Consider the following 25,196-nt stretch of genomic DNA (forward strand, 5'->3'; position numbering starts at 1 on the left):
GTTTAAGATCGCAAGGTCCTGAGTTCAAATCCCGGTCGGTCGTTGAATTCACACCAGTTGGGTTGAATCAGCCTGTGTTACATGCTCCTCCCCAAACCCCGGTCACGGTGTACCTCCGAGCCCCGATAGGAGTCACGGCAGAAAGATGTGTTATTCTGTGTCAAAGATCAATGGTGAAACCACACCAATTGTTACCAACAAACAAATATTGTATTAAGGTCACACAAGAATAACAACACAAAAACAATAGTAATCAATTGTACAACCAATATATATTTCCTATGATGGTACCATCAGGTTCGTACAATATAACTCACTGTGCTCCAAGTGAGCAAAAATAACATCCCCAATGTCTCTTTCCTGGCTTCAAGCCAAAGTTGATTCCGGCTTCAAGCCAAAGTCGATCCACTCCAGTGATCGTCCGTACGATGTCGTATCGAGACCAGAATCCCGTTGGGTTGGCAGTTACACTGCCAAAGATGGGCTAAGGTGTTCTTGAGAAGCGATGGGGAAATCACACCTTCAGGTATAGACGTTTGACGGCTCTCAATCGGCGAACCGCAGATTTCCCACTCAAAAGCCACGTTACACACACACACACACACACACACACACCAAATTAACATCTGGATGCGGTGAGAATGGTTGAAGCGAAGTGAAAAACCTTGAGCGATGCACAAAGCGCGTGAGGCAAAATGGCCGACGGCCCGTTCTCGAGGCGTAACGGCACTACGATGATTCTCCTCGGAATCAACCGCAAAACCTGACATGCAGGTTGATCTGTCACAGCGATAACAACTCTGTCGCAGGAATCCCTTTCCTGGGAAACCCAAAGTTCACTCGTGACTCTCGTTCGCCAATCGTTAGCTCCAGACCTCGAAGCAGCTCGGCTTCTTGTCCGACTCACTCACTCCGCCTTCTCCTCCTCCTCTTCCTCTTTGTCGTCGTCCGGTTCCAGTTTCATTTAAAACATTAACTTTTTTACCTTTTGAAAATAGTAATCTCTATTTCCCTTAAACGACAACAATAATAGTACATGGAACCAACAATGTTTACAGTGGATGAAAACCACAACAACGGAAGTGACGAATCGGTAACACCTGTCATCCTTCCGAGGTCAGCAAATGAGTACCAGCTTACTGGGATGAATGAGCCATTCGAGCATCCTGCGTTGGAGTAGCGACCCGTCCAGGATTGTGCCCAATAGTTAAGAAACTGCTTCGGCAGCCATATACATCTGAAGATACATCTATCTGTGCATTAAAGGGTGGCCGGCTGCCTTCAGGGCATCATCTTGTATCTTCCCAGCTTCGTTTAGTATATCAGAGTATAGTAATATGTACCAGTAGATGAACTTGCTTGGGCGCCTTTGCCTACTAGGCCCTTCTGGGTATGAAAGTAGTGACTTGTAATGTGACTAATCTACTGAGATTCCCATCTCTTTCGACTTCTGTTGCATTTTTGGGTTTCTGTAGCAGAAAGTGTTTTCTACACGATTGGGTTGCTGGCCCATCACCCGATCCCCAACTTTCTTTTGGAAGACAATATTTTTTTTATTTGAGGTTTTCTCCTGAAGTAGTCTGATGATGCCTTTCAGCCTCATTGATTACTTTAACCCACAGTTGGAGGATTTTAGATTGAGAGTTACCTTCTTATGGGTGGACTGTCAACCAAAACTCAAGAGCCACACATATCCTGGCAATGCTTGTAAGGTAGCCTTTACTCACCTGCTACTCCTGTCATGAGATGCTTGTGACATTTCCTGAAAGTACCATTGGCTCCATAGGTGTTCCAGCAGGTCCTGAATGAAAGTGCCACCGGTTGATCCGAGACTGCCTGTTCAAACAGGTGGTCATTCCCTTGTGTGTAACTTTGGGACCTGTGCTATCAGAGGAATTTAATGGAGTTAAATGAGGATTAATAATTCGACACAAAAAGTTTTGAGTACAAAAAGACAAGCTGTGCAATAAAACAGATGCTCCACGACTATAGTGTATGCACAAAAATAAAATAAAATTCATAACTTTCTGGATATGCTCTCATTTCACAATATGCAAATATTCAGTAAAATAATTTATCATTTATCGTAAAGTTATCGGTACTCAGTAAGGACACTGGCATACTCGTCTGAAAAGCATTAAACAGCAACACATTTGGCACTCACCCTCAGAAGTACTGTACATGGCCTTTTTGGTTTCTTTCATAAGGATAGGCCTGAAGTGGAATTATCAAGGTCAATTAAGCCATGATTTTTGTAAGCTGAGAAGAGATGATATAGCATATATAGAAGAGATGATATAGATGATGATATTCAGTTTGAAGTAGATGCTGCCTCTAGGAGCATGCCACCGTTCAGATAGGGACGCAAGGTCATCTGTCCCATCTGCATTAGTTTGAAGTACATGCTGCCTCGAGGAGCATGCCACCGTTCAGATAGGGATGCAAGGTCATCTGTCCCATCTGCATTAGTTTGAAGTAGATGCTGCTTCTATGAGCATGCCACTGTTCAGATAGGGACGCAAGGTCATCTGTCCTATCTGCATTAGTTTGAAGTAGATGCTGCTTCTATGAGCATGCCACTGTTCAGATAGGGACGCAAGGTCATCTGTCCCATCTGCATTAGTTTGAAGTAGATGCTGCCTCGAGGAGCATGCCACCGTTCAGATAGGGACGCAAGGTCATCTGTCCCATCTGCATTAGTTTGAAGTAGATGCTGCCTCTAGGAGCATGCCACCATTCAGATAGGGACGCAAGGTCATCTGTCCCATCTGCATTAGTTTGAAGTAGATGCTGCTTCTATGAGCATGCCACTGCACTGATAGGGACGCAAGGTCATCTGTCCCATCTGCATTAGTTTGAAGTAGATGCTGCCTCGAGGAGCATGCCACCGTTTAGATAGGGACGCAAGGTCATTTGTCCCATCTGCATTAGTTTGAAGTAGATGCTGCCTCTAGGAGCATGCCACCGTTCAGATAGGGACGCAAGGTCATCTGTCCCATCTGCATTAGTTTGAAGTAGATGCTGCTTCTATGAGCATGCCACTGTTCAGATAGGGACGCAAGGTCATCTGTCCCATCTGCATTAGTTATTGTGTGTTTGCACGGCAGCCAAATTCCTTGTACTGGTACAGTTATACAATTGCACAACATCGTTAGGAATATTGAGATGTCAATGATGAGCCAAATGTGCTTTACCTATTCCTTAGCGACCTGTGATACCTCTCGGATTATTTTATTGTGTTTATTTGACATGTGGATGGAGAAAAGGACCACCGAGGCACTCGGAAACATGGTGGTGGGATGAGGAAGTTGGAAAGAGGATTGACGAGAACAGGAAGAACTTCAAGGAGTGGCAGAAGGCGAACGGTACGGGGGCAGAAAAGGCAGAACATGAAAGTTATAAGGCAGCCAAGAAGGCTGCAAAGAAAGAGGTAGCAAAGGCACAGGAGGCATGTAGGAAAATGTTCAGAGAACACTAGGATTCGGAAGAGGGTCAAAGAGCGGTATTCAGGATTGCAAAGCAGATAGCGAAAGAGAGGTGTGATGTGATGGGGGTGAGTTGCTTGATGGATGAAGTGGGACAAATCGTTGTGGACCCAGATGGAATTAAAGGAAGATGGAAGAGATATATGGAAATGCTGTTGAATAGAGAGAATGAATGGGATGGCAACATAGAGAGTAACCCAGTTTTATGACCGGCAGAGAAGATAACTGAGAAGGAAGTCGAGGAAGCGATAAAAGCAATGAAGAGTAGAAAAGCGGGAGGGCCGACGGGAGTTGTGGGAGATATGTTGAAGGCAGCGGGAAGCTGGGGTGTGAAGAGAATGACAGACATCTGTAATTTGGTCGTGAAAGAAGGCCACATTCCAGTGGATTGGGAGCTGGTACCCTCGTCCCTCTATACAAGGGGAAAGGTGACCCTCTGGAGTGTGGCTCGTACCGAGCGATAAAGTTATTGGAGCATGGAATGAAGGTATTGGAAAGGGTGTTGGAGAGAGGATAAGGAAGAAAGTGCAGATCGACGAAATGCAGTTTAGATTTATGCCAGGAAGAGAAACGACAGACACGATTTTTATTGTAAGGCAGTTGCAGGAGAAGTACATGGAGAAGAGGAAGAAGTTGTTTCTTGGCTTTGTTGATCTGGAGAAAGCATTCAATAGGGTTCCATGTGAAGTAGTGACATGGGCATTGACGAAGTTAGGAGTGGAGGAATGGTTGATCAGAGTAGCGATGGCAATGTACAAAAGAGCGCGCACAGCTGGAAGGATGAAGGACGGGAACAGTGATGAGTTTGAGGTGAAGGTGGGAGTGCATCAGGGGTCGGTACTAAGTCCACTACTATTTGTAGCTGCGATGGAGGTGCTGGCTCGGAACGTAAAGGAGGGTTTACCATGGGAGTTGTTGTATGCAGATGATCTGGTGTTGATTGGGGAGAGCATGGATGGACTGAAGGAGAAGATGAACAAGTGGAAGGAATGTATGGAGACAAAAGGTCTGAAGGTGAATATCTGAAAAACGAAGGTGATGGCAAGTGGTAAAGCATGTGGTGAGGTGGAAATAACTGGGAAGTGGCCGTGTGCTGTGTGCAGGAAGGGTGTCGGAGTGAATTCCATTCAATGTGCAATGTGCGCTGAGTGTTGGCTCAGCCAACATCAAAATGTAGTGATCTGAGAAGGTCATTAACCAGTTCGGCAGCTACATTCAAGTGTAAGGTGTGCACAGAGGGAGCTGCAGATGGAGGAAATGCTGAGTTGGATCTTGGAGACGGCGTGAAGCTGGAAGGTGTGAAAACATTTTGCTACCTCGGAGACATGCTGAATGGAGAAGGTGGATCAGACTCGGCAACGGTTGCTGGAGTGACATGTGCATGGAAGAAGTTTCGGGAACTGAGTGGCGTGCTGATGAGGAGGGGAGTGTCGTTGAAGCTGAAGGGAAAGGTGTATGCTGCATGTGTGAGAAGTGTTTTTGTTTGTTTGTTTTTTTTTTGTTTTTTTTGTATACAAGATCGAGGCTCGTGAAAGAGCGAACATTAATCACACAGAAAGACAAACCGACACATAAAACATATAACATCGGGAGCGGTAGACAAGATGGGGAGAGAGGGGGAAGGACACAAACACAACATTTGAGAGCAGGGACCGAGAGACATGGAGACATCGAGAGATCTGAGAGAGGGCGAGGGCTTTGGGGGGGGGGGCATGGGAAGGGGGCGGTGGGAGAGGTATAAAACATATGGACACTGCCAGGACTTCCAGGAAAGAAGTTGGAATTTCAAACAATGTGGATCTGGGGTGAATTAGCGGGGGTAGAAAAGATCAAGGTTTTGGATGGGGGAAGATAAAAGATGGTGGTGAACAGCTGTTTTAAAGACCTGGAGGGAGGAGTGGGATTGAAGGGAGTGAGGGAGTTTGTTCCAGAGGCGGGAGAAAAGAGGAATGAAAGAGTGAAGGTGAGCAGAGAGCCGAGATTTCGGCAGTTTAACCATCAGAGGGTTGCTGGCAGATCTTGTGCGACCTGTAGGAATATTTGGGGGACAGAGCACAGAGAGAGCTGGGGGTGCAAGGCCGGAGAGGAGTCGGTAGAAGACAGAAAGACCACCTACCTGCCTGCGGTGAGTGAGTGAAAGGCCCTCAGAGATAGCTTCATCGCGGGAGATTCCAATAATTCTGAAAGCTTTGGTTTCAACAGCGTGAAGCCGAGCTAGGTGTGAGGCAGGAGCACCGGCCCATAGGGGAGAACAGTATTCCATTGAGCTGCGGATGAAAGCCTTGTATGTGGTGAGGAGCTCAGGTGTGCCGAGGAAGGACTTCGCACGACGGAGGATGCCCAGTCGGCGACTGGCTTTGGAGGCCAGCTTGGAAATGTGGTTTTCCCAAGAAAGATCATGGCAGATAGTGAGACCCAAAATCTTGAGCGACAGAACTTCTTGGAGAGGATTGTTGAGAAAGTAGATGGGAGGGTTGTCCAGTCGATCTTTTCGGAGAGACATAGTAAGAGTGTGAGATTTGTCAGGATTGAAAGACATGTTCCACTTGTTTGACCAGTCTGTGATTTTGTCCAGGTCTTCAGAGAGCGAGGAGGCAGCAGACTGCCGATCTGAGGGAAGAGGAATGGAGCGGCAGAGAGTGGAGTCATCAGCAAAGAGATAGAGAGGATTTTCGAGAGAGTCAGAGAGATCATTGATGAAGACCAGAAAAAGCACGGGGCCCAGAACACTGCCTTGGGGAACTCCAGCCTGAACAGGAAGAGGAGATGAGAGAAACCCATTCAGGGCCACACGTTGACGACGACTAGAGAGGAAGTCCGCCAGCCATGCGTGGAGATTTCCATGGATACCAAAGGAGGAGAGTTTGGTGAGCAGAGCGGGGTGCCAGACCGTGTCGAAGGCACGTGATATGTCGAGGGAGACAGCTCTAATTTCCTGTTTGGCATTGAGGACCTCCATCCATTGTTGAGACAGCAGAAGCAGCATGTCCAGAGTAGAGTGACCTGGTCTGAAACCAAATTGATGATCAGAGATCAAGCCATTGGAGAAGAGGAAAGATTTCATATCCGAAGCAATGATGGATTCCATGACTTTGCTGATAATTGGGAGAAGGCTGATTGGTCTGTAGTTGCTAGGATCTGTTTTTGCACCTTTTTTGTGCAAAGCGGTGATGTTGGCTGATTTCCAAGCAGATGGCAGTTGACCTTGAGCAAAAGAGAGGGTGAAGAGAAAAGAGAGAGGGTGAGATAGAGCAGCAGAGCAGGATTTTAGGACCCGTGGGCTGATGCCGTCGGGTCCAGTTGCAGAATCAGAGTCGAGGGTTGACAGAAACTTTTCCACCTTGTCAGGAGGAAAGGACACGGAGTCCAGGAGCAGCAGGGTACGACTGGGTATGGTGGGTACAGAGAGGGATGGGTTTGGGACACAAGATTTAGAGGCAAACACAGAGTTGAGGCATTCAGCTTTTTCACGTGCGGAGTCAGCTGTGTAGCCGTTTGAGGTAAGGGAGGGGATGGATGGGGAACAAACACCAGAAACGGATTTGACCAGACGCCACCAGGATTTGGAAGAGGGAGACAGATAAGAGAGTTCGGTCTTGAGAACGGAGAGATATTGTTTCCTGGCTCTCCTGAGGGTGGACACACACTTGTTTCGGGCTTTGTGAAAGGAAATGAGATTTCCTTCCGTTGGATTTGCTTTCCAGGAGACGAAGGCAAGTTGTTTCTGGGCAACAGCCTCACCACAAGATTCCGTGTACCATGGACGGGAGGAAGGGTATGACAACTGAAGACGAGATGGGATAAATCTGTGCATGAGAGAGAGCAATTTACTTTGGAAGAATTCCCAGGATGAGTTGATGTCAGAGGTGGTAGAGATGGGAGACCAGTCCAGATGATTGATGGCTGCTTGAAGACCGTGCCAGTTGGCCTGAGTGAAATGCCAGACTCGTCGACGCTGAGCAGGCTCCCTGAGGATGGTCAGAGAGATGTCCACTTTAACAAGGACATGATCAGATGATCCGATCGGAGCAGAAGAAGAGCAGCAGACATTTTCAGGGAAGTTAGTCATAACCAAGTCCAGAAGAGAAGATGTTCCGTTGACTGAGATCCGGGTCGGGAGCTATAATTGCTATAATTGTTATGATTTATGGGAGCGAGACATGGGTAATGAACATAGAGCAATAACGAAAGCTGGAAAGGGTGGACATGCGAATGGTTCGGTGGATGTGCGGAGTATCGTTGAGAGAGAGGAAGACAAATGATGAATTGCGAAAGATGATGGGAATAGAGCCTGTGATTGATGCTGTGAAGAGGAACAGGTTGAGATGGTTTGGTCATGTGTTGAGGAAGGATGAAAGTGACTGGTTGAGAAGAGTGATGGAAATGAATGTCGAAGGAAGTAGAGGACAGGGTAGACCGAGAAAGACTTGGCTAAAGATGGTGGAAGAAGAAATGCGGGCAAGGGGGTTAACAAGGAGAGATGCAGAAAATAGGGCAAAATGGAGAAGATTGTCATGGGGACCGCAAGGCTAACCCCCACTCTAGCAGGGAAAATGACCTTAAATGCATGTTGTTGTTGTTGTTGTTGTTGTTGGTGTATGCACTCAAGAGTTTTTCGTAAACTCCAGGCATGCTGTCATGTGCGTTTTTCTCAGGAGTGGCTTCTGTCTGGCCATTATCCCATATAGCTTAGATTTGTGAAGTGCTGCAGAGAGAGAGTGTTGTCCTCTGGCAGGTTCTCCCACATCAGTCAATGAACTCTGTAGTTTTGTCAGAGTGGTCACATCCATGACCAAGATACTTCTTGCCCGGTTGCTCAATTGCTCTTGGAAGAGTCTTACTCTGCTCTTGAGAACTTTCAACCCTCTAGAAATGGTTTTATACGCTTCTCCAGATCTATGCTTCCTCACAATTCTATATCGGAGTTATATGGACAGTTGCTTGGACTTCATGGTGGAGTTTCTGCTCTGACATGCACTGTCAACTGTTGGACCTTGTATAGAAAGGTTTTTTTCCTCCTAAATGATGTCCAATCAATTGAATTGTCCACAGGTGGACTCCAATCAAGTTGTAGAGACATCGCAAGGATGATCAAAGGAAATTGGATGCACCTGAGCTCAATTTGTAGTGTCATAGCAAAGGGGTTGAATACTTATTGACTCAAGACATTTCAGCTTTTCATATCCCAGTATTTTGAAAAAATTCTAAAAAAAAAAAATTCCACTTTGATATAATAGGGTATTATGTGTAGATCAGTGACAAAAAAAAAATCTTAATTAAATCCATTTTAAATTCAGGCTGTAACACAACAAAATGTGAAAAAGTCAAGGGGTGTGAATACTTTCTGAAGGCACTGTATGTATATTGATGAGTTCAATGTGGTTTGCTTTCATGCTTTTCACTGAAATAACTCAGAACATGTCGTGACAAAGCATTCTACGCAGGTGTACTGTATGGTGTGGTTCCTGTTGAGGGTCCTGGCACGTATCATCATTATTCACATGGACACTGTGCTGCCCCGTAAGGAGACTCAGTTGTACACTGCCAACTTATCACAGCATGACTCTTTTCACGGACACATAAAGATAGTCATCAATCGGACTGAAATTGCTCCCAAATTCTCATACGGAGATGTGTTTGACCATTTGGAATGCATTCATTGAAATGTCTGAAAAATATAACCTGGCAACCATGAAGATTCAATAAATGAAACACCTGCACCAATTCTTGCTGGTGGCTTTGGAGAGATCATTGTGTGGAAGAAGGATTTGTCATTGAAACAGATCTCAATCCCAGGGAGGGTTAGCTGTTGCCATGGAGATTTATTTTTGCAAACTTTCAGTTTGTTTTACTTCTTCATCTTTGAAGTTTTGGCAAGGCCCTGGCAAAGGAATGGCTGAACACAAGCGAAGACTTAATGCTGTGTGGCGTCTGAGGTCTCTGAGCCAAAGTTCAAGGCCAGCTGGAGGCTTTGGCTGCAAGGAATGCCCAAGAGGACTCGTGTTGATCTTGAAACACCGCTTACTCTGTTTCCGCCCTGGGAATTGACCACATTATTTATTACTCTTTGCAAACATTGAAAGTTTTTGTAATATTTTTCAAAGATCATTGAAATGTGTTCAAATACAAGATTTTGACAGTTTGTCTCTTAACTAATTATGATAATGAGTTATCTTACAAGGAACTTCATTGCAGGAGAAGAGGCCATCAGGTCTACCATGCCTGTGCAAATCTGGCCAAGTAATGGTTGTTTGTCCATGCTCTGTTCATTTTAAATGCAGATCCTCAAGCAAGGAAGCAGCAAGTACCATTTTAAGTCTTTGGTATGACCTGGCCAGGGTTCGAACCACCGACCTCAGACTCGGAGCAGATTACGCCACGGCTGATGCTGGTTTTTGATGCGATTTGTCTGATAAATATTCCTCATTTAAGGATAATTTGGTGTTGTCACCTCTGATTTGTCGAGTTCTGCATTTGTTCCCATGTGGAGTCGAGTACAAATAAAATTACAGGACTGGCAGAGGATTTTTTTTTTTTTTTGTATACAAGATCGAGGCTCGTGTAAGAGCTAACATCAATCACAAAAACGAAAAAATGGACACACAAAACATACAATAAAGGGAGCAGGAGCCAAGATGGGGAGAGAGAGGGAAGCACATAAGTACAACAGCAGAGAAGAGGGACATCGGGAGATCCTTGGAAGGGGGATGGCTTGGGGGGAAGAGGCATGGGAAGGCGGGAGGGGGGGGTGGGAGAGGTATAAAACACATGGACACTGCTAGAACTTCCAGGAAAGAAGTCGGTATTTTTTTTAAAAAGTGGATCTGGGGTGAATTAATGGGGGTAGAAGAGATCAAGGTTTTGGATGGGAGAAGATAAGAGATGGTGGTGAGCAGCTGTTTTAAAGACCGGGAGGGAGGAGAGGGATTGAAGAGAGTGAGGGAGTTTATTCCAGAGATGGGAGTAAAGAGGAATAAAAGAGTGAAGGTGAGAAGAGAGTCTTGATTTTGGCAATTTCACCAGAAGAGGGATGCTGGCAGATCTTGTGCGACCTGCAGGAACATTTGGGGGACAGAGCCCAGAGAGCTGGGGGAGCAAGGCTGGAGAGGAGTCGGTAGAAGACAGAAAGACCACCAACCTGCCTGCGGTGAATAAGTGAAAGGACCTCGGAGTTGGTTTCATCGCGGGAGATTCCAACGATTCTGAAAGCTTTGGTTTTTGATCTAAAAAACAATTAGCTTGTAGCTTTTGATTGGTGAACAAATTCAGTGAACCAATATGCAAATTCTTTAAATTTTAGGTCAATCAGATGAAAATTGACAATTTTATTTCACCATGACCTTTGACCTTTTGAACAAATTATTAATTTGCCTTCTCCGTATTCTCATAATAAAGCTTTGGTGAAAATTTGATGACAAAACTCGAATGGTAAATTTAAATTTCAGGTCAATTGGATGAAAATTGATGATTTTAGGGGGACGCTGACTGCTATGGATTCGTCACTTCCGTCTTTGTGGTTTTCATCCACTGGAAGCATTTTTAGTTCCATGTACTATTATTGTTATAGTCTGAGTGAAATGGAGATAACTGTCTTCAAAAGTAAAAATTCGTGTTTCAAAAGAAAAACGAAATGGATCGGGCGAAACCGGAAGAAGAAGAAGAGGAGGCGGAAGCGGCTCAAGGGAGATCGGAAAAGAAAGGCCGATCTGCTTCGAGGTGTCGAGCAGACGCTGGTGAACGTTGGTCACGAGCGAATATTGGTTTCCCCAGGAAAGGGATTGCTGTGACAGTGTCGATATTACTGTGGCATATAAACTTGCATGATGGGTTTTGCTGTTGGTTCCGAAAGTGAATCATTGTGGAGAGCAGGTACGCCTCCATTACGGGTCCGTCCGCCATTTCACCTCGCACCAGCCATTGCACTTCGCGCCACCCGTTAGCCTGGTTTTCGCGTGTGTGTCGTGGATTTCGTTTGGGAATTCGCAGTTCTCTGCTTGGGAGCCGCTGATCGTTCATGTCAGCGTCCTTGTCTGGGGAACCGAAGGTGTGAATTCCCAGCCGCCTTTTGGGTGAACTTTTGCCTGACCGACGTCGGCCCGACACCTCACCAAGCGGCTCTTTGGCAGCGTCGACTGTCAGCCGTCCTGGGTTCAGGTCTCAGTACGACCTGTTTTCTTGTGATCACCGGAGCGTGGATCGACTTTGGGCCTGGTGCCGTGACAGTGACTTTGGGGGTGTTACAGTTCGCTCACGTGGAGTACCGTGAGTTATTGAGTTAAGAAACTGGTGGTACCATCATAGGAATTATATGGTGTTTGTTGTGCAATTGAAGTTATATTGTACTGGTGCAAGTTGTTATTATTGTGTGATATTAATACAATACTTGGTTTTGGTATCGATTGATTGGTGTGGTTTCACCATTGGACATTGGCACACATAATAGCACATCTTTCTGCCGTGACTCCTTTCGGGGCTCGGAGGTACACCGTGACCGGGGTTTTGGGAGGAGCACATAACAGAAATTGGGGGCTCGTCCGGGATCGAATTCCCTAACATTCCCAAAATTCCGAAATTTGGAATTTTCTAACATTCCCAAATTTGTGTTTCTGAAAGTTGGAATTTTTGTGTGATGGTTAACAGGTGCTAACTAATAGTCACCAGGCAGGTGACTATTAGTTAGCACGAGCCTCGATCTTGTATACAAAAAAAAAAAAAAAAAGACTGTAATTAATATGTTCAATAAAAGGATTGGCAGGATAGCTTAGAGGTAGTGTACACACCTTTGAGCTTGGTGTGTACACTACCTCTAAACCTCTAACTCCTCTATGAGCCCCGGCACAACACTGGATACAAAAAGTACGAAATTGCAGATTAATCCTGGAAGAGGGAGTAACAATGCCCACTGCCCAGTCCCCTGCATGCTCTAGACATCTCCTATGAGGCATTCCCCTATGCCACAGTTGGGGTAACAAGACGTTGCGTTGCATCTCCAGATACAGAGCAGGTGCCGTGGTCATCAATGAGTACCGGTTTGCCTCATTCAGCAGAGGGTTTTTACATGAAGCTCTGACTTTTTCATCTGCATATTGATGTGCTGGGCCCAAAGGGAGAGAAGACTTGAGCACTGCAAAACTCCAAGGAAGACCATTCTTCTCCCCCTCTCTTCCCACCTCTTTGTTTGTTTGTCCACTTTCCATGCTTTTCGGTTTGTGGCGATCTAGCTATCTAGATCTATCACAAGTTACACTGTACGTAAAGTGAGAATATGATGTTTTTTGGATTTGTAACCTTTGCAATATACACAGATGGTAGACATGTTGTTTCTGCTTCCCACCAGGACATCCGTAACCAGAGGCGCTATCGGCAACGGAGGAAGGCTGAACTGGTTAAACTGCAGCTGACACTCCTCGCCCTCAACTCCAAGATGAAGTTTTATGAAGAGCAGTCAGATTACTACGACAAGTATATCAAAACGTGCATGGACAACCTGGCTCGCAAAGGAAAGTAAGATCCTCCATTTGAATCCTGCTATTCCATTTCCTGGTTTACTGTCCTTATCAAAGGGAGTGAAACCTTCTTACTTTGGATTATGATGGAGAATCCAAGCTTGATTTGCAGCACCTTTTCATCTCTAAAAAGTATCTTCTTCTTCTTTTTTGTCTTTTCCTTTTCCTCCGCTCCACCACCCAACCTCAACACCCCTTCCCCCAACTTGCAGATTCGCACTCAAAAGCGTCCACATTCACCCTTGCTCTAACATTGAATGGCCACACTAACATCCATTGCTTCTTCTTCCTTATTACTTGCAAAATCGAAGATTTTTCAAGTATATTGGTCGGTTCCGTTTGTGGTTCTGTCTGTCTGTCTTTTCACCGGCCTACAGGTCACAATTCTAAACCGATCGTCACGAAACTTCACCAAGTTGTATAAGTCGTCCCAATTGAGAAGCCTATTGATTTTGAGGTTAAAGGTCATCTGGAGGTCAAATTTCTAAAATCGCCATTTTAAATCGGATTGACTTGAAAATTGAATAGCATTTGTATATCAAGTCACTAAATTGGGAAATGAACTATTTTTAAGGTCAAAGGTCAACTTAAGGTCAAATTTTTAAAATCATCAATTTTCATCGAAAAAGCCGTCAATTCTCATCCGATTGACTTGGAAATTGAACAGCATTTGCATATCGAGTCACTAAATTGGGAAACGAACTATTTTTGAGGTCAAAAGGTCAAAGGTCAACTCAAGGTCAACCTTCCAAAATTATCATTTTCATCTGAAAAATCGTCAATTTTCTTCATATTGACCCGAGCTTTGATCAAGATTGTCAATTTTAATCTTGATGAAATGGACAATTTGCTGTATCAATGGAATTTGTTTTCTTGGGGAGGGGGGGGGGGCGTATTTTGCAAGTATCGTGCTCCGCATGACGTCTTCTTGTTTTTATATTTACTCACCAATGATCACCCAATCACCACTGTTGTGTGAGAAAGGGTTATCTATTTATTATATATATATATATATATACAAATGTCAGACTGTTTACCTCTTGTCTTCCCCTTTTCCTTGTATTCTGATTACATGTCCCTTCCCTTCACTCGACTGAGTTCTGCCTCATCAAAACCTTTTTTCCTTCTCCCCTATTCCTCCCACGCTCCCATACTTGATTCTTTCTCCTATTTCCGTCCACATCACCAACGTTATGTTCATCTATCTATAATGCCAGTAATCTCTGTGTGTCTGTCTGTGTGTCTGTGTGTTTGTCTGTGACCGCTGTTTCTCGACAACCACGGGTCCGATATACTTGAAACTTGCCAGGTATATTGCTGGGGACCCGAGGATGTGCCTTTTCAAGGTTTGTAATTAATCGGACAAGTACCTACCGAGCTATGTCCAAAAAACGCTTCAACCAATCAGAGAGCAGCGAGCTATCACGTGTGCCGAACCGTTAATGCAATGCAAGCGTTAATGCGTTAATGCAAGGCTTTTCTTTTTTTCCCTCTTCTCTTTCTACTTTTCCTTGCGATTAAATTGCAAACAGCCAAAATACGTTGGCGCTAATTGAATAATTGGCCATTAACACTAAAATAATCGTAACTGCGATATGCCAACTTCCGGACAGTGCAGCCTTCCATGTTGTTGTTGTTTGCAGCAGCTGTTTGCAGCAAGGCAAGGCTTTTCTTTTTTTCCCTCTTCTCTTTCTACTTTTCCTTGCGATTAAATTGCAAAAAGCCAAAATACGTTGGCGATAATTGAATAAATGGGCATTAATAGATAGATAGATAGATATGCGATATGCGAACTTCCGGACAGTGTGCGCGTTACGAGCTGACCGCCATTACGGTACGTAATTCGATTTCTTATGCGCATTATTTCTCCCAATTCAGTCAGAGCGAAGGGCGGAAGCGAAGAGCGTTGTTATTTTTTGTTTACGGGCGTACGGGCGGGGTAGAGCGTACGGGTAGCGTTTTTTTTTTTTTTTGGCAAGGAACGGGCACCCACGTACGGGCAATGCCCTAGTATATTAAAATGTAATTCTTTTTCAATGTACCTTTTCTCATTACTGTGACGTCACGAAAAGCTTAGCTTAAGCCTAGTCACGATGTCATGCTCACTAAGCATCATTACCTTCACCACAAAAGGTGGACGGAAGTTGTTTTCACCCGTTTGTCTCTACGTTTGTTTGTCTGTGAACACGATGTCTCAAAAGGTTATGAACGGATTCGGATGAAACTTGGTGAACAGGGTGTGTGTGTGTGTGTGTGTGTGTGTGTGTGTGTGTGTGTGTGTGTGTGTGTGTGTGTGTGTGTGAGTGACAAGCACGAATTGGTTCGATTTTGGTGAAGCTCCGCATCTGGATGTGACAAATTTTTTTTTTTTTCTGAGTGATTCTTCACCATTGAGAGATGGGCCCAAAATGATAAACAGCATGATATTTCAAAAAGTTGAGGACCAATTATGACAAAACTTGGTGGATGAGTTGGTTAGGAAACAAGAACAAGCTGATTCGAGTTTGGTCCATGTCTGAATCCAGATCTGGCCTATCAGTGGATAGAAAATGTCAGCTGTTCAGCCTGCGGAGGTGTGCTCTCTACCAAGTTCCGTTCTTGTTTGTTGTGCTGTTTTCATGTCCCTATGCATAGAAGACTTGTACTATGTATAAAAATCGAGTATTTAGATATTTTCCAACGTTTTATGTGTATAAAATGCTGCATGTATGCTCTTATGACCTTTAAATGCACGAGTGTGGATGTAGTACACTACGAACAGGCATGATGGGCAAAATGGACTCTTCCTGTGTCTTCACATACATCTGACGTTTGTTGTAATTTCCTTTAGCTGGTGTTAGAAAGTGGAACGGAGCCTCCCCAAGGCCCAGTGTGTCCCCTCCATCTTTTTTAGCTTGATGTTTCAAGGACGAAGTTGTGATGTTTTAGTGCTGGAGCTCATTCTGTTCTCCTATCTTTGTTCCAAAGGTTCTTTTAAGGATTGTGACTGGACAATCAGTTGTAGTTTCTTGTATATTGTAGACTACCTCCAATTGTAATTCCTTGTGTGTTTTCATCACCGTTGGGCTAGCGGCCAAGACCCTGGTGTTGGGCTAGCGGCTAGGGTGCCGGCTTAGGATCCTAGGATCCTGGGTTCGAATCCCGGTCGATCGCTGAATTAACGCCAGGGGGGTTGACTCAGCCTGTCATCCTTCCGAGGTCGGCTAATTGAGTACCAGTTCACTGGTAATTCCCTGTTTGTCGTAAAAAGGCGACAAAAAGGGTTGGCGGCAGGAAGGGCATCCGGCCGTAAAACATTGCTTCAAAAAGGGGACCGAAAAACAACAACAACCACGGTTCCCGAAAAAGGCCAACCCCCGCTTGTGGGGAAAAATGGCCTCTAAAGGTGGTTATATATTATAAGCCTTACCTGGCATCGGCTTAACGTGCCTGGCTCTCACCATCTTAGGGTCTCGAGTTTGAGCCCCTGTCATGCCGATAGACAACACAAGGCGGGTTGACTCGGCCTGTCATCCCTCGGACGTTGGCAAAATAAGTACCAGCTTACTGGCTGCATTCAAAAAATTATTTATTTATATCCATGCTTTGACGTACTTTTGGGTGCATCTTGGATTACTAGCCATGAACATGTCGTTTGTGCAATTTTTCGAATTTCCCACATATGAGCTTTCATGTTTCGCGGCTTGATATAAACGATTAAAGGAATATCGACATGTGAGCTTCACCATAGCCAGCGTGAGGCCTCGCTTTGCTCCGCCATTCCCGGCTGTATTCTGTCATATTATGGGCAGCTCTGGGTATCCATGTTTCCCCACATACATCTCTCCATTCTCACCCCTCTCTCGAAAGCCACTCACAAAAGCTTCTCGCTGCTCATTGCTTGTTTACAACAAAAGCGGTCATGTTGCTGATGATTACAAAAAAACATTACCAGTGTGCTGCTCGCAGCAGATAAGATGAAGATTTACACGCGTGCACCGCTTTCACTTCGTTCGCCCTTTGATAGTACACGCAGGACTGTTTGACGGTTCATAGTTGGCCTTATCAGTAGTATGGCAGTTTTGGAGCAGCGTTCCTATTGCGTATTCAAATTTTACACCCCAAACTTGGTCTGCAAACGATAATGGAAATAAAAAATATATATATATATAATGATGCCATTTTTATGTGGGTGCCGAAAACACTTCCCCACACCCAATAAGGAAAATTTATATTTAATATTAAAATATTACACACACACATTATTCGGGAATAGTTTGATATTACCTTTCAGGCTTTCACGAAGCTACAAAGGTTCAGACACCATAGGGCGATTCTTAAAAAAAAAATAAAAAAAATAAAAAAAACCTTTTCCCCTAAATCTTTAGGTTTTTTTTCCCAAAACACTCCCCAGCACTCACTGATGAACCTCAAAAGTTTGCCGAAGATCCGTTCAGCCATCTCTGAGAAAAATGGCGACACGCAGACAGACAAACAGCTCTCTTATTCTGTCGTAAACATTGATGAACCTTCCAATAATGTTTGGAGAAAAACTTTTTAACGTTCGGAGTTTTTGTTTTATCTTCTACGAACGTATGCGAAGAGGGCTGTTGATGGGGCAATGCTATTTTTTGGATATTTTGGAGCATGCTAGCCTTCGGTGCTTTTCCAAAAGACAGATTGTTTTTAATTCATACTTTTCCAATACATGTGATAGATCTCGTGGTGTCTTTCAGGAAGCTTTAGAACATGCATGCCAAATGCTCACCAAACTTTCATGTGAATTCCACCGTTGTTTTGGTTTTCAGCATTGTTTGTAACTTCGCTCAATGAAAAATCTAGCTAAATGCAAACAACATAATAATTAATAAACAATTTACATAATGCGCTCACGCACACAAGCGCCTAGCACACATGCAAACTCACACACAGATACACACGCACACCCATGCACACTCACTCACACCTACAAACTCACACACAGATACACACACACACCCATGCACACTCACTCACACCTACAAACTCACACACAGATACACACACACACCCATGCGCACTCACTCACACCTACAAACTCACACACAGATACACACACACACCCATGCGCACTCACTCACACCTAAATGCACACACACAGATGCACACACTCACATACACATATGCACACTCACACATACTCACACATACTCACACAAAGATGCACACTCACACATACTCACACACAGATGCACACTCACTCACACCCACATGCACACACACACAGAGGCACATGCACACTCACATACACATATGCACACTCACACACAAATGCACAGACATTCACACTCACACATACACACAAATGCACACTCATTCACACATACACACACACACACACACACACACACACACACACACACACACAGATGAACACTCTCACACACACACACATACACACAGAGATGAACACACACACACACACTCACATGCGCATGCAGATGCACACACACACACTCGCATACACGTATGCACACTCATACACATACACACTCACACATACACACAGATGCACACTCACGCACACACACACACACACACACAGATGCATACTTACACATACACACAGATGCACACTCACACATAAATGCAGATGCACACACACACACTCACACACATGCACACACACACAAAAGCACACTCACTCACATATATATACACACACAGATGCACACTCACACATATACACAGATGCAACTCACTCACAAACACTCTATATATCGATTGACTAAATTGCAATATGTGTGCGTGCGCGCGTACCTGTGTTGTGTTCCTCCTCCCAAGGAAATGTGTTCATCTAGGATTGAATGGGATCACTGTTTGCATTATGTTTTTATAACATGGAGGTTGGTGCTGTATGTAACCCTGAGTTAAACAGCAGCTTCTTCTGGCACCATTAACGTTGGCAGACATGTTGTATGGAGCATGTTGTTTGGGGTTGTGTTCAACTTTTGTCATACAAGACAGCCTGCATTACCTTGACAGACTTTCAAAATAATTACCTGCCCTCCATTCCCCTTCCTCTCGATGCTCACAGCTGAGTACCTTTAACTATTGGCCAATGGGGTCTATATATGGTGTTTAGCATTGGCCAAGGATGCAGACATGTAGTGGTGAACCGTCCATCGTGTCTGACCTTTCTGACACAATATACAGCATGTCTCTTAAGTTGGTACCCATTTTTACCTCCGCCACCAAAGGTGGATAGAGGTTATGTTTTACCCCTGTCTGTCTGTTTGTGAACAAGATATCTCAAAGAGTTGTGGATGGATTCTGACGAAATTTGGCAAAGATGTAGAGTATGTGACAAGGACGAAATGATTACATTTTGGTGAAGATCCGGATCCGGCTCGTAGAATTTTTTTTTAACTGATTCTTCACCATTGAGAGATAGGACCAAAAACGATACATAGCAGGATATCTCAAAAAGTTGTGGACGGGTTTGGACGAAACTTGGTAGACCGTTTGGGTGTCTGACAAGGACTAATCTATTGGATTTTGGTGAAGATCTGAATATGGATTCAGATATGAGAATTATTTAATTTTTAAGTGATTCTTCACCATTGGGAGATACGACCAAAAACTATACATGGCAGGATATCTCAAAAAGTTATGGATGGATTTGGACGAAACTTGGTGGACGAGTTGTGTGTGTGACAAGTGTTACGTGTTCCTCCCCGACCCCCTGGTCACAAGACTTCCGAATCTCGGGATTCGGAAGTACCTCCGAATCCCGAGAGGAGCCACAGCAGAAAAATATGTTATTCTGTGTTAGAAATCAACAGTGAAACCTCACCAATGATTTTAAACGAACAAATGTTGTATTAAAAATCACACACAATGTTGTTGTTGGTGTTGACCCTGGTGTTGGGCTAGCGGCTAGGGTGCCAGCTTCGGATCCCAGGATCCTGGGTTCAAATCCCGGTCGATCGCTGAATTAACGCCAGGGGGGTTGACTCAGCCTGTCATCCTTCCGAGGTCGGCTAATTGAGTACCAGTTCACTGGTAATTCCCTGCTTGTCGTAAAAAGGCGACAAAAAGGGTTGGCGGCAGGAAGAGCATCCGGCCGTAAAACATTGCTTCAAAAAGGGGACCAAAAAACAACAACAACCACGGTCCCCGAAAAAGGCCAACCCCTGCTTTGCGGGGAAAAATGGCCTCTAAATGTGGTTATTTTTTTTTATTACACAAGAATAATGGTACAACCAATAGCAATCCAGAGTGCACTCTATATATCTTATGATGGTACCATCAACGAAAGTCAGATAACTCACTGCGCTCCAAGTGAGTGAAAAAGGACACTCCTCAATGTCTCTATAACCTTCTTCAAGGCGGAGTTGATTCGCTCCAGCGATCGCTAGACCGATGTCCAGTCGAAACCCGAATCCCGCTGTCCAGTCGAGACCCGAATCCCGTACAGATGGCAATGGCAGTCACACAGCCGAAACTCTAAAAAGGCGCCCTCCAGAGGAGCACGTTCACAGCTCAATCAGCAAACCGCAACGTAATTGGAGACGAAGCGGTCGCGCACACACATCCCCGACAGACGATAGGATGTTGAGAAGAGCTGACGCGTAGCAAAACCTTTGTCGGTGAACGAAGCACGAGGTTCAAAATGGCCGACGGCTCTTACTTGAGTCGATGCGACCTGGCAAGGATTCGTCGGAATCTCAGCCTAAACCTGACTACGCAGATTTCTCAATCCCAGCGATAATACCTATCGCAGGATGTCCTTTCAAGGAACTCAAAAAATGCGTGGAACCCTATCGAATGCTTTCTCCAGATCAACAAACCCAAGAAACAACTTCTTCCTCTTCTCCATGTACTTCTCCTGCAACTGCCTCACAATAAAAAGCGCATCTGTCGTTCCTCTTCCTGGCATAAACCCAAACTGCATTTCGTCGATCTTCACTTTCTTCCTTATCCTCCTCTCCAACACCCTTTCCAATACCTTCATTCCATGCTCCAATAACTTTATCGCTCGGTACGAGCCACACTCTAGAGGGTCACCTTTCCCCTTGTATAGAGGGACGAGGGTACTCAGTTCCCAATCCACTGGAATGCGGCCTTCTTTCACCGCCAGATTTAGCCCAGCGGCTAAGTCGAAAAATATGGCAGTATATTTCACTTTGTGGAGAAATTATGAAACGTTGCACACAGGTTGGGGACCCAGTAGGAACATTTTTCGATTAGGACCCAACTCAGCATAGGCCAAAGGTCAACAACTTTGTCAAATTTCTTAAATCCTCAATTTTCATCTGATTGACTTGAAATTTGAAGAGCATTTACATATCAGGTCACTGAATACAACTACCAATTATTTTTGAGGTCAACATTGGCTAAAAGGTCAACATAGGCCAAATTTCTAAAATCCTCAATTTTCATCCGATTGACTTGAAAAGGAACGATCTTGAATGACCTGGACATGGTTTATGATTTTCCACCTGTAAAAGAAAACATGCGTTAATACAATAATGATAACGAACTTTGATGTCTGCAAATAACTTTATTGCATAAAAAAGGAAATCTTCTGTCTTAACCTAAACTAATGCAAACAGATGGCAGCACTGAAATAATATGGGGTGCTAAGTAAAATCATATGGGGTGCTAACTGATCACCTGTTCACCCAAATTGTCATGGGGTGGGGGGAGGGGGGGGGGGGGGTTAGCCACTGCAATCGTATTTCTATCGGCCACCAGGGGGCGCTTCAGAGTTGGGTCCTAATCGAAAAATGTTCCTACTGGGGTCCTCCACCTGTCTGCAAAGTTTCATAATTTCTCCACAAAGTGAAATATTTTTCGACTTAGCCGCTGGGCTAATTACAGATCTCTGTCATTCTCTTCACACCCCAACTTCCTGCTGCCTTCAACATATCTCCCACAACTCCCGTCGGCCCTCCCGCTTTTCTACTCTTCATTGCTTTTATCGCTTCCTCAACTTCCTTCTCAGTTATCTTCTCTGCCGGTCCTAAAACTGGGTTACTCTCTATGTTGCCATCCCATTCATTCTCTGTATTCAACAGCATTTCCATATATCTCTTCCATCTTCCTTTAATTCCATCTGGGTCCACAACGATTTGTCCCACTTCATCCTTCAAGCAACTCACCCCCATCACATCACACCTCTCTTTCGCTATCTGCTTTGCAATCCTGAATACTGCTCTCTGACCTTCCGAATCCAAGCGTTCTCCGAACATTTTCCTACATGCCTCCTGCGCCTTTGCTACCTCTTTCTTTGCAGCCTTCCTGGCTGCCTTATAACTTTCATGCTCTGCTGTTTCTGCTCCCGTACCCTTCACCTTCTGCCACTCCTTGAACTTCTTCCTCTTCTCGTCAATCCTCTTTCCAACTTCATCATCCCACCACCATGTTTCCGAGTGCCTCGGTGGTCCTTTTGTCCATCCACATACCTCACCAACGGCTCCCAACAGACTAGCTTTCATTGACATCCAACCACTTTCAAGCTCAACCACATCATCCTCTACCCTACTCAGCCTCTCTTTTAATGCCTCCCTTACTGTCACCTCTTTCAACCTCCACACCTTCATTCTGGGTTGGTACTTCACCCGCCGAGCTCTCCTCGCACCTTTCACCCTTTTGTCGCAGACAACCAAGTGGTGCTGTGAAACAGCCTCCTCCCCCGGGATCACCTTTGTGTCCCAGAGGTGCCCCCTATCTCGCCTACGCACCATCAGGTAGTCAACGGTTGTCATCGACCCACCTGACGTGTATGTAACAAGCTTATTATCCTCTTTCTGGAACTGAGTATTACAAATCAGCTCCATCAGCAAACTCCAAAATCCTTTCACCTTCTCCATTTCTCACACCATATCCGTAACCCCCATGAACTCCCTCAAAACCATCCATACTCCTTCCCACATGTCCATTTAGGTCTCCTCCTACCACAACAACTTCCTCATCTTTCACGTTTTCCATCAGCTTCTCTATCGCACACCAGAACTTGTCCTTCTCTTCATCGCTCCGACCAACCTGCGGAGCATATCCCGAGATGACGTTCACCAAGAGCTTTCCAATCATCATTTTCACCATCATCAACCTATCACTCACTCTAGTCACACTCACCACACTGTCTACAAACTCCTCAGAAAACAGGACACCAACACCATTCACGCCCTCCAGGCACCCTTGCCACACAAACTTGTATTTCTGCCCCTGCCTACCCTTCACCATTCTCACACCACTTCCCTTCCATGAGGATGCACAAATAATAATAATAATAATGCATTTATTTTATATAGCGCTTTTCAGGAAGCCCAAAGACGCCTTGACAGAGTGCAAAACATAATGCATAGCAAAACATAAAAACAATTGCAAAAAAAGAAGAATCAATAGGGAAATATTCAAAGCACAAAGGAGGGAGAAGGAGAGGAGATAGTCAGGGGTTAGATGCTGTGGGTTAAATGTTGAATGCAGTGTTGAACAGGTGGGTCTTGAGTGATGTTTTGAATGTGGTGAGTGAGGAGGAGTCTCTGATGATGTGAGGTAGCGAGTTCCAGAGGGTGGGAGCAGCGATGGAGAAGGCCCTGTCCCCCCAGGATCTAAATTTGGTCCGGATGGGGGGGGGGGGTCAGGAGGTTGGTACCAGCAGAGCGGAGGTTGCGGGTGGGAGTGTGTCTGGAGAGGAGGTCAGCCAGGTAGGATGGGGCCAGGTTATGGAGGGCTTTGTAGGTCAAGAGGAGGATTTTGTACTGGGAGATGGGGAGCCAGTGAAGCTTGTAAAGGACGGGGGTGATGTGGTCACGGGTCCGGGAATGGGTGAGTAGACGGGCAGCGGAGTTCTGAATGTATTGGATTTTATTGGTGATTGTTGAGGGTGAACCATAAAGGAGGCTATTGCAGTAGTCCAGACGGGAAGTGATGAAGGCGTGGATGAGGGTTTCTGCAGCCACGGAGGAGAGGGATGGACGGAGACGGGCGATGTTTTTCAGGTGAAAGAAGGCTGTCTTTGTGATCTGTTTAGTGTATTTGTCGAAGGAGAGGGTTTGGTCAAAGATGATGCCAAGATTCCGGATGTGAGGGGAGGTGGATACTGGGAAACCGTCGATGTTGAGGGCAAAGTTATGGGTGGACTTGGTGAGCGTTTTTGGGCCAATGATGATTATTTCAGATTTATCACAGTTAAGTTTGAGGAAGTTGATTTGAAGCCAGGATTTTATTTCAGTGATGCAGTTTGTCAGGATAGAGTGGGTGGCGGTGGAGATGGACTTGGTGGAGATGAAAAGCTGGATGTCATCGGCGAAGCAGTGGAATTGGAGACCATGACGGCGGATTAAGTGACCGAGGGGGGACAGGTAAAGGATGAAGAGGAGGGGGCCAAGAACTGAACCTTGGGGGACACCTTGGGGGAGGGGAGCAGTGTGGGATTTGCAGTTATTGATGGAGATGAACTGACGTCTGTCAGAGAGGTATGATTTAATCCAAGAGAGGGCAGTGCCGGTAATGTTAAAGGTGGTTTCAAGTCGGGTGAGGAGGATGGTGTGATCGATGGTGTCAAAGGCGGCGCTGAGGTCGAGGAGGATGAGAATGTTGAGGTTGCCAGCGTCAGAGGAGAGGAGAAGGTCGTTGGTGATTTTGAGGAGAGCAGTTTCAGTACTGTGGTTGGAGCGGAATCCGGATTGGAATGTTTCATACAGGTTATTGGCAGAGAGGTGATGTTTGAGTTGAGTGGCTACAGCGCGTTCCAAAACCTTTGACAGAAAGGGTAGGTTGGAGATGGGTCTGAAGTTATTTAGGGTGTCAGGGTTTAGTCCAGGTTTTTTCAGAATGGGGGTAACAGCAGCAATTTTGAGGGATGGTGGGACGATGCCTGTAGACAGGGAGGAGTTTATTGTTGCAATGATAAGTGGAAAGAGAGCAGGAAGGGAGGTCTTGACAAAGCTGGAGGGGATGGGGTCAAGAGTGCAGGTGGCAGTTTTCATTCCAATGAGGAGTTCAGAGAGGTCTGTAGGGGAGACTGGGGAGAATTGAGACAGGGGATGGCAGGATAAGGGGGGGCAGGTGGTTTGAGGGGGAGCGGGTGCGGCGGTGGTCAAGCTGTTGTAGATGTTTTCAATTTTGTGTTCGAAGAATGAAAGGAAGGAGATGCAGTTGTCTATTGTGAATGACTGGGTGGTGGTGTTCAGGGGGCTGAGGAGTTTGTTTATTGTAGAAAAGAGTGCTTTTGGGT

General features: G+C 45.2%; 1 protein-coding gene across 1 annotated transcript in view; it reads left to right on the top strand.

The window, feature by feature from the left end:
* The window catches only part of LOC137420992 (ras GTPase-activating-like protein IQGAP1), a 305,469-nt gene that overhangs the window by 260,228 nt on the left and 20,045 nt on the right, over window positions 1-25,196 (top strand). Inside the window, exon 35 of the mRNA XM_068106598.2 lies at window positions 12,823-12,989. Within this exon, the coding sequence (XP_067962699.2) occupies window positions 12,823-12,989 (167 nt within the window). The remainder of the gene's footprint in view (window positions 1-12,822; window positions 12,990-25,196) is intronic.

The sequence above is a fragment of the Myxine glutinosa genome, chromosome 2 (genome assembly GCF_964187855.1).
Source record: "Myxine glutinosa chromosome 2, kmMyxGlut1.1, whole genome shotgun sequence".
NCBI lineage: Eukaryota > Metazoa > Chordata > Myxini > Myxiniformes > Myxinidae > Myxine > Myxine glutinosa.